The 10215-nt window shown below is 40.9% G+C and overlaps 1 protein-coding gene across 1 annotated transcript in view; it reads right to left on the bottom strand.

Annotated features, from left to right (window-relative positions):
• Nucleotides 1–6130: 6130 nt before the first annotated feature.
• Iqgap2 (IQ motif containing GTPase activating protein 2) overlaps nt 6131–10215 on the bottom strand; it is a 256337-nt gene continuing 252252 nt past the window's right edge. Inside the window, exon 36 of the mRNA XM_042690727.1 lies at nt 6131–7072. Within this exon, the coding sequence (XP_042546661.1) occupies nt 6959–7072 (114 nt within the window). The 3' untranslated portion in view covers nt 6131–6958. The remainder of the gene's footprint in view (nt 7073–10215) is intronic.

Here is a 10215-nt window from a genome sequence, read left to right as displayed (position 1 = left end):
TGGGAAGTCTGAATCACTAAGATCGTCTCCTCCTCCACCCTCCTCTCACATCTTTCTTTTTTTGCCAGCACTGGGGCTTAAACTCAGGCTTTCTTGCTTGGCTTTTTTGCGCAAGGCTAGTGTTCTACCACCTGAGCCACACCTTCACTCCAGCTTTTTGTGGTTAGTTGGAGATGAGAGTCTCCAGGCCTTTTTCTGTCCAGGCTGTTTTTAAACTGTTCAATCTTTAGATTTCAGCCTTCGAACTAGGATTACAGGTGTGAGCCATTCAGCTTCCCCCAAAATCTTTCTATTTTCATTATTAACTGACACTTTCCATCTAAGATGCTGTTGACTTTTTTTTTTTTTTTTTTTGGTAGGTCCTGGGGCTTGAAACTCTTGGCCTGGCACAAACCCACAGGTCTTCAGCTTAAGGCTAGCAGTCTGCCACTTGAGCTACAGCTCCACTTCCAGTTTTCTGGTGGTTAATTGGAGATGAGTCTCATGGACTTTCCTGCCTGGGATTGGCTTTGAACAGCGATCCTCAGGATCTCAGCCTCCCAAGTAGCTAGGATTAGAGGCCTGAGCCACCAGCATCTCGCTGATGCTGTTAACATTTAGATTCATCATTATACAAAAAAAAAAAAAAAAAAAAAATCGATTAATCTGGGGACCTACCATTGATTGTAGGAACCACTCCAATGTCAGAATTGTTAAACAGGAAGAGCATCTTAGAAGCAACAAACAACAATTTAAAGTATAATAGTAGTAGGATGTGGTAAAATATTTCTGACAGCTCCAAGGATATAAAGTGAAAAGCATAATTATCTCTCCTTGTCCATTGGGGCTAGGGTAGGCACCTGCAGTGGGTACTTGTAATCTGGGCAGTACCACAGTGTACAGTATCTCCTGTAGAACCGACACAGTGCCAGAGCAAATGAGCCTGTTTCATACCCTGATTCCTCCTTTATATCACGACTCTTGTGCTTTTCTATCATTCGAACCCTTGTTTAAATAAAATAAAGGTTACTTAAACACAAGCCCTGGGATTCTGGGACATCTGATCTACGATGGAGATGGCTATGGAGGTGGGTAGTGTATACAGTGTGGACATACTGAGTCAGTCATAATACCGTGTGCTGGATGGAAAGAGATTTCATCACTCTAGTCAGCAGGGCATTAAAACTTAGGAATTGTTTATTTCTGAAACTTTCTATTCAATATTTTCAAACATGGGTTAGTTGCAGTTAAATAAAAGCATAGAAAACAAAGCTGTGGATAAAGCAGAGACTTACCCCCCTGCCACAGCTCCCAAGCTCTCCCTCATTACTGTTAACTTTCCTGTTCACCATTCAAGAACTTGTACTCTCATATAAAAAATACATGTATATCTTTAAGAGAATGCACGATGGGTATGCTTCTAAATGTTACTTCAAGGGTGAGAGATGTTTTTAATCATTTTATAGAACTGTACAGCTTCAAAGCATGCTTTGGAGTCTTAGCTATTAGAATAAAAACAGGGTTCCCCAAAACAATGAAATATTTATTTGTACATATTAATAAAGTGCCCTTCAGAGTGGGGCTGACTGCAATGAATGAGAGTGGCACAGAATGAGGCATTTCTCCTTTCTTGAGTAGTCACCAAAAGTCACTAGAGCAGTCACCAAACCTGAACTCACTTCCAAAAGCAACAGGAGTGGGTTCCTGGACCCCCCTCCTGGATCTCAGGTTCTAGAATCTCCATGTTTGACAAGTACACACTCCCAGGTGATGGTGAGATCTGAAGGCTCCCAGAGCAAAGTTTTGAGAAACATCACAGGTAAGATTCACTTGGAGGCCTGAGGACTGAAGCCATAGCATTGCTAAGCCAGGCATGGTTTGGTTATTACATTTTTAACAAATTCCCATGCTCAGACACAGAGGAATACATTTTGAAAACTATGCCTTTAAGAGAACTGGAAAAATAACTGAACAAGATACCACATACCATTGGCCTTTGATGTCCCAAGGGGATTGGTTCCAGGATCTCCTAGAAACCCCAAATCTAAGGATGCTTGTCTCTCACATAAAATGGCCTGGTATTTGTACAAATCTTACACATAAACCTTCAGTGGACTTCAAATATTCTCTAGATTATGAGTACCTGATACAATGGAAATGCAATGTAAATAATTGTTATACTGTATTGTTTAAGGAATGACAGAAAAAATGTTTTATATGTGTAGCACAGATGCAATTTCCCTCCCAGTATTTCCCACCTTCTCCAGCATCATTCATAAGTATGTGATACTAGCCTTTGTGTTTTCATTTTCTCAGTTTTAACTTGCCTGGCAGCAAGCAGTGTGTCATTACCCACCTTTCCATGTTTATGGTATTTCTGAGTGTATTTACTGGCCTGGAACCATGATCCTCTCAATCTCTACCTCCCACATTGTTGGGATTATAAGCATGTGCCATCATGCTTGGCCTCTACATTTGCTTTCTATTTTTTTCTACCATGGTTTGAACTCATAGCTTGGCTGTCTTGTATGGCTGGCACATCTATCTCTTGAGCCATGCCTCCATCTAGGTTTTTTGTTGGTTATTTTGGAGATGGAGTCTCATAGACTTTTCTGCCTGGGCAAGCTTTGAACTTTGATCTTCCAAATCTCAGCCTTCTGAACAGTTAGGATTACAAACATGAGCTCATGGTGCCCAGTGCCACTCTTTTTTTTTCTTTTTAAAGAAAACAATGAATTGTAATTAAGTGACATGCTAAACAGCAGCTGGCCTGTTTTCTCTCTTTTGTTGCTACAAGCTTGTATTGGTATTCTGGGTTTGGAATATAGTTAATCTCATAAACCTTGGAGAGAGTGGCACACTATCCTTATGATTTAGGGTACAGAGAAAAAGACACAAAGAAAAATAAGAATAAACTGGATGCCAGTGGCTCATGCTTATAGTCCTAGCTACTCTGTAGGCTAAGATCTGAGGATCATGTTTTGAAGTCAGCCTGTGCAGGAAAGTTATTGAGATTCATCTCCAATAAACTTACCTACTCTCCCACACCAAAAAAAAAAAAAAAAAGCCAGAAGTGGAGCTGTAACTCAAGATGTGGAATGCTGGCCTTGGGCAAAAGCAGCTCAGAGACAATGCCCAGGCCCAGGGTTCAAGCCCCAGGACTGGCATGTGCGCACGCAGACACAGACACAGACACAGACATAGACACACACACACATACACACAGAGCAGCAGCAGCAGCAAACACTGCAGTTCAATTAGGTGAATGTACTATCTTAGTTCTCTTTGCTGACTTTCCTTCCCATAGATTTAAAGTAGGAAGTTTTCTCCTGTCATGAGAAATCACAGAACCAACCTGAGAAGTCTGTCCCAATGACTATCTGGAGACCAAGGCTCAGTGGGCTGAGGCACCCAGGCTCCAGGCTCCTTTTCTCCTACTGCCAGCACCCATGTCTGTGTCGGCCAAGACTCTGGCCTTACAGAGGGACTAAAACCAAGCTGTTGTCCTCTGGAGCTCAGAGAACTCTACCAATTCTACTTTAACCTGTCCCCATGCCTTGGTTTCAGTAACAGAGGCAACAGTTTTCACAAAGCTAACAGGCAGTGAGACCATCCAGGGCCCATGGGAATGCTTCATGGGGATCACTTTCACCACTGACAGTTCTGTGGTTCACCTCTTGAGGCATTTGAGGGCTGCCACAAACCCTTACTTAACTACACTCATAAAAATCCCGTTGTGAATGGCACCTCTGACTGGTGTCCAGACCCCCCCCTCCCCACCCCACCTTACACATATGCAATCACACAGGGCTCTGCTCTTTCTTGGCCACTAATCTCTGAACTAACTGGCTAGGCCTCCTTCCCTCGCTTGGCACTGATAGCTCATTTGGTCTGAGAGATTGACCACAGGGCTTCTCCACTTTCTTTTGGTCCTTTGGAAGTGCCACGTGACACAGTGAAGTTTACAGGAGCAGGGAACCCCCACAAAGATCACTTTTGTAGTGCAGATAACATGATCAAATATACATCAAAATAGAGCCAGCTTTGCAAAATGAAATTATCATCCTATTTGACTGTATTCTATTAAATATATATTATGAAATTTTATTATTATAAAGTCTATTATTTCCTAGGGAGGATGATTAAATGTAACAACATAAAAAACTAGTATGGCTTATCAGAAATATACAGATATATAAACATTATTAAACATCATGGATTTAGCTGGTTGCCAGTGGCTCATTACCTGTAATCCTAGCTCCTCAGGAGGCTGAGTATAGAAGGATCAGCGTCCAAGACCAGCTTGAGCAGAGAAGTTCCTAAGACTTATCTCAAAAATAACCATCTAAAAACCACTGCTGGAGTCAAGGCTCAAGGGGTAGAGCACTAGGCTAATGACTGAGGTCCTGAGTTCAAACATCAATACCGAAAAAAATCCCTCAACCGAAGGACAACTGATAATGGCCTCAGTGCTACCCTCATCTTGGCCAACAGAGAGTAAGCTCTATGGCCTTTCCTGAAAGCCACTGGAATGACAGGAACCCCCTCGTCCTCATACATACACCATGCTCAAGGCCTCAGTGTTGGAATAAGCTAAGACAGGGTCAGCTCAGAGATGCCGGGAGAGACTGGCCCTTGCCTCCAGACACCGCTCCATAATTTTTTACCTGCCAGACATTTCTACTAAAAGCCTTTGTTGAAGCAGGGAGGAAGCTTAACAACCCTTGGCGCAGAACCCTACTTTATGCATACGTTTGTTTTCAAGGCGTCACTTGATTCTCCTCACAGAAAACTGCAGTCAGGGCAACACTACAAACCATCCCCACATCCACCACCAACTGAGATAGCATCTGTTTTAAGGTATTCACCTCTGTGTCAAAAAATATATTCCTGGCTAGTTGCCAGTGATTGTCTGTGCTCAAAGCCAGTGAGTAATGAGACTTACCTCCAATTTACCGCCAAGAAGTAGAACTGTGGTTCAAGTGGTAGAGTGCTAGCCTTGAGCAAAAAGGCTCAGGGACAGTGCCCAGGCCCTGAGTTCAAGCTCCAAAATGCTCCCTCCATGCTCCCTCTCCCCACCCCCCCTAGTAGAATTTGTTACTTTGGTGATTTTTCCAAATTCATATTTTCATACGTAAGTTCATTTGTGCCATAAGTGCATATATTACAATCATTAAGGAAAATAAAGCTATTGGAGAAATGAATAGAGTCAGTGATGGACATGACAGCTGCATCTGAGTTCCTGTTGTGGTGCAAACAGCCCAGCTGTTCCTGGAGTTACTCTCCTTCCCTTCCTCTTAAGAGTATCACCTTGCTCTCCTCCCCTGGCTTCAGTTGGGTGCATGAATAAATACTGCTATCTTTGTGGAGAGGGTGGATTACGTGGTTTAGGTCTTGAGGAAGGAAGTTGGGTGTGTGGGGACTGGATTAGTTATCACCAGACTGGCTTGTTATAAAGCAAGGGCACTTTGAGTGTTTTTGCTCCTGCATGTGGACTATGTGATGCGGCTGATAGGAAGCTCACATCAGAAACCAAACAGGTCTGGCACCAGGCTCTCAGACCTCCAGTATGGTGAGCTAAATATCTTTTCTTTATAAAGAACTTGGCCTCAGGTATTTTGTTATACACAAAATAGACTTGAACTAGCTATGACCACAGAATGGACTAAAAAAATGTAATAAGAAGTGACTTGTATAAGTCTTTGCCCTGGATTTCATTCCACCTTCTTGCTAGTTGAGCATCACTGGACAATACAAATCCATGGAACCCAACTGGTTCCTTGGATTACTCCATGGATACATACATTTACCTTTGAATGACTGAACTTGGGAAAAAACAAACTTGTCTGTCTTGTTTCAGTGGCAAGGAAGAACTTACAGTATCTTACTGCAAATAATAAGTAAGATATTATTTCTTTTTCTCATAAGCTCCAACAAGAATCTTCTACCCACTACACAATATAGATTTACTAAGTCAATGTAAAAGTCACAGTAATGGAGCTGGGTGTTGTGGCACATACCTGTAATCCTAGTATTCTGGAGGCTAAATTTTAGGCAGAAGGATCATGAGCTTGAGGCAGGCTTAGACTACACAGTGAGACTGTGTCAAAAAGCTAAAAAGAAAAGGGTGGGTGGGGGGAAGGCACATCAATGTAATTAAGTAACATTTATTTTACATAAAACAATTTTCAAAGAATACATTTAAAAACAATCTAGATACTGATTTGATATCATTACAAAAAATTGAGAGGCACAATTGTAGTATTCAAATAAATTGTGAGGGGTAGTAGAGGTGGGGGCTGTGACACTGTCCATAGTATTTCTTGGGCACTAGAGACTCTAATGTATTAGAGTCTTTGCAGGAGTAGTGCACTTTCTTTTAGTAGGAATAAATCACATAAAATATATACTTTCATACTGAAAGTGTTACTGTATTGTCACTTTCAATTACTTATAAAAACTTCATCTTGAATTGCACAAAAGTTTTCTTTAAAATCAGTAATTCCCAGATGACAGGGCTTCGAACTCAACATCTAAATAATTCATTACAAACTCATTAGGTTTACATTTCTTCATAGACCAAAAAAAAAAAATCCATGAAGAATTTACATTATTCAAGTGGGATATTTTAAAATTTTTCATAGGAAAATAGGTTTACACATTTGTCTCTAGTCATCTAAACTTGTCCTTCTAGTTTAAAATAAATCACCGGGTATTGAGAGTTCAATTAAGAGTACCTAGCTATACCACAGTACAATGTGGATGTGTTTACATTAATTCATTTTGTGTGTGTGTTATCTTACTGTAGTATCAAATTATCAAAAAGGCACATGGGTACATTCTTCCAAACAGTTTTGGTCTTTTAAGAAAAATCACACGTTTAAGAGCAGTGATTTCAATCATGTTAAAAACAAAAATACTAAGCAAATTCATTTCTTAATCCAGATGATACGGAATCCATGACATCTCTGCAGGCACTTCATTTTCCATAGAACTTCTTGTTGAGCAGGTATATGAGAAGGTTGACATTCACTTTAACCTTTTCGAACATTTTCATCACAGATACTCCTTCATATTGCATCTGAAGCAAATCCTGAAACCGGAGGAAACAGCATGGAATCTCAACTTTGACATTCTGCACATTTTGCAAGTAGAATTTATCTGGTGACAAAAGACTCAATTGGTCTAATGACCTAGATGGAGAGTGGCATCCTTAAACTTTAGTGAGCTCTGGAATCATCTGATTAAAAATATAGTTTAGGATAGGTGCTGGAGGCTCATGCCTGTCATCCTAGCTATGTTAAGAGGCTGAGATCTGAGAATCATAATTTGAAGTCAGCCCAAGCAAGAAAAGTCTGTGAGACTCTCATCTCCAGTTAATCACAGAATGACTAAATTGGAGCTGTAGATCAAGTGGTAGAGCACTAGCCTTGAGCAAAAGAGCTCAGGGACAGTGCCTAGGCTCCAAGATCAAGCCTAGCACACATACAAAATTGCTCATAGCTTAGTTAAAACTCAGATCTCTCAGCTCCCATAGATTCTCATTTTTACCATCTTCCCAGTTTATGATGATATTGCTGATCAGGGTGCCACACTTTGAGAATCATTCCCTAGACGAAGGCAAGTAGGATTCTAAACCACAAATGGGAGAAGGGTAGCTCAGTGGGGAAGCATTTGCCTAGCATGAAGGAGGGTCCTGAGTTTCATCCCAACTACTGCAAAAATAAAAGAAAACAAAAACAAAAATAAAAGGACTACATCAAAGAAAATAATTCCCATCAATTGAGTATCATATATATATATATATATATATATATATATATATATATATATATGTAATCATAATTTTCAGCTGAAAAAGCTCAACTTAGCTGGGTGCCAGTGGCTCACACCTGTAATCCTAGCTTCTCAGGAGGTTGAGATCTGAGGATAATGATTCAAAGCCCAGACAGGAAAAGTCTGTGAGACTCTTATCTCCAATAAACCACCAGAAAGCCGGAAGTGGTGCTGTGGCTCAATTGGTAGAGTGCTCAGCTTGAGCTGAAGAGCTCAGGGACAGCACCCAGGCCCAGAGTTCAAGCCCCATGACTAACCAAAACAACAACAACAATAACAAAAAAAAACAAAACTCAACTTTTCCACTGAGATGGAGCATTTTCTTTTAGAGCAGTTGTATTTTCTAAAGTTAAATGGGCAAGACCACTTGTTGGAGAGCAAACTAATACTGTAAGTCTATTGATTAATTTTATTATTTATTAAATACTTAAATGTTTGTATATATTGTATACGTTTTGGGGATTTGGTGTTTGAACTCAAGGCCTCATCCTTGCATGGCTTGCTTGCTCAGCTGGCTCTCTAGTACTTCAGCCATGTCTCCAGTCTAGCTTTTTGCTGGTCATTTTTGAAGATGAAATGTTAGTGCTTTTTTTTTTTCCTTGTCCAGTCTGGCTTTGAACCATGATCCTCTGGATCTAAACCTTATGAGTACAGATACATATGCATGGGGATGAGGACACTATATACAGATGAAAATAATGACCACAGTTTGCAGACCATTGTGTCAAGCAATTCCTTACAGATCCAGATTACTTTTGCTCCTGTATTGAAAATAAGGCCTCATTCCCAGGCTTTAATTGCTATGATATGGACAAAGGAAGTCAACTTTCTAATACAAATAACTGGGTCTCACCAGTCATATGCATGAGACTGAGCAGCAACATTTTCCCCTATAGCAAACCACAGACAAAAAAAAAAAAAGGCTTCCCCAGGTAGAAGGCTTCATTCTTGAATTATTCCAGACTAAGATTAGCCCTGGGAATTTCTTTAGTTAAAAAAAAAATTTTGTTTGTTGGTTTTTGTGCCAGTTCTAGGTCTTGAACTCAGGGCCTGAGCATTGTCCCTAAGCTTCTTTTACTAGCACTCTACTACTTGAGTGACAATTTCACTTCTGGCTTTTTGGTAGTTTTTTTTTGGAGATAAGAGTCTCACAAACTTTCCTACCTGGGATGATTTCAAACCCTGATCGTCAGATCTCAGCCTCCTGAGTGGCATGAGGGACTAGTTCTTAATGATACCTGAGGACTATGTTAAGCCAGCCACTTGCAGAGATGGGGTCATCTTTGAGAGAACTGGGGCTCTTGCCAGCTTCCCCTTCTTCTTCCTCAGTCATTCTCCCCTCCCTAGCCCCAAACTGTTTGTAACTGCAATCCTGGTTAGCCTTCCTAAAATCCACTGAGCTTTCTGCAAAGAAAATGTGTGGCAAGCACCAACCTCAGGAAAAGACACAGTACAAGAAGGGCAAGGATCCTGTGCCCGGGAAAAGTGGTGATGTGACAGGAAGCAGAGTGGATCTACAGAGCAGGATAAGCCAATTTCTGGAGGTGGGGGGAGAAGCTCAAACTACAAAGATATACTGAGGCTGATGATGTTAGCTCAACTGCACATCTCAAAGAACACTGGCTATTAAGAATTATAAGCCTTTTGCTGTGTATGACAAACCTACAGCCAGCATTATACGTAATGGTGAAAAGCTAAAGCCATTTCCTCTAAATGCAGGAATGAGACAAGGATGTCTGCTCTCTTCACTTCTTTTCAATTTAGTATTTTAGAGTGCCTACCTACAGCAATAAGACAAGATGCAAACATAAACAGGATCCAAATAGGGAAAGATGAAGTAAAACTCTCCCTCTTTGTAGATGACATGATCTTGTATTTAAAGAATCCCATGGACTCCACTCCCAAGTTACTTGAGCTGATTCAAAACTTTGACAAAATAACAGGGGATAAAATTAACCCTCAAAAATCAATGGCTTTTCTGTATGCCAACAATGAGAAGAGCATGGCTGAAATCAGGAAAACAACCCTTTTTTGTTGTTGTTGTTGGTCGTGGGGCTTGAACTCTGGGCCTGGGAGCTGTCCCTCAGCTCTTCAGCTCAAGGCGAGCACTCTACCACTTCCGTTTTCTGATGGTTTATTGGAGATAAGACTCTACAGATTTTCCTGCCCCAGCTGGCTATGAACTGTGATTCTTAAATCTCAGCCTTTTGAGTAGCTAGGATTACAGGCGTGAGCCACCGGCGCCCGGCGAGCAACTCCTTCTGTGATAGCTCCACAAAAAATAAAATACCTAGGAGTTAACTAAAGAAGAAGGACCTTTCTATGATGAAAACTTTAAAAACTTGAAAAAGGAAATTAAAGCAGAACTAAGGAAGCAGAAAAACCTCCCATGCTCCTGGA

The sequence above is a fragment of the Dipodomys spectabilis genome, unplaced genomic scaffold, assembly GCF_019054845.1.
Source record: "Dipodomys spectabilis isolate Male_0828 unplaced genomic scaffold, ASM1905484v1 ptg000140l, whole genome shotgun sequence".
Taxonomy (NCBI): Eukaryota; Metazoa; Chordata; class Mammalia; order Rodentia; family Heteromyidae; genus Dipodomys; species Dipodomys spectabilis.
The sequence above is the reverse complement of the archived record's forward strand: the minus strand, read 5'-3'. Positions and strand labels throughout refer to the sequence as shown.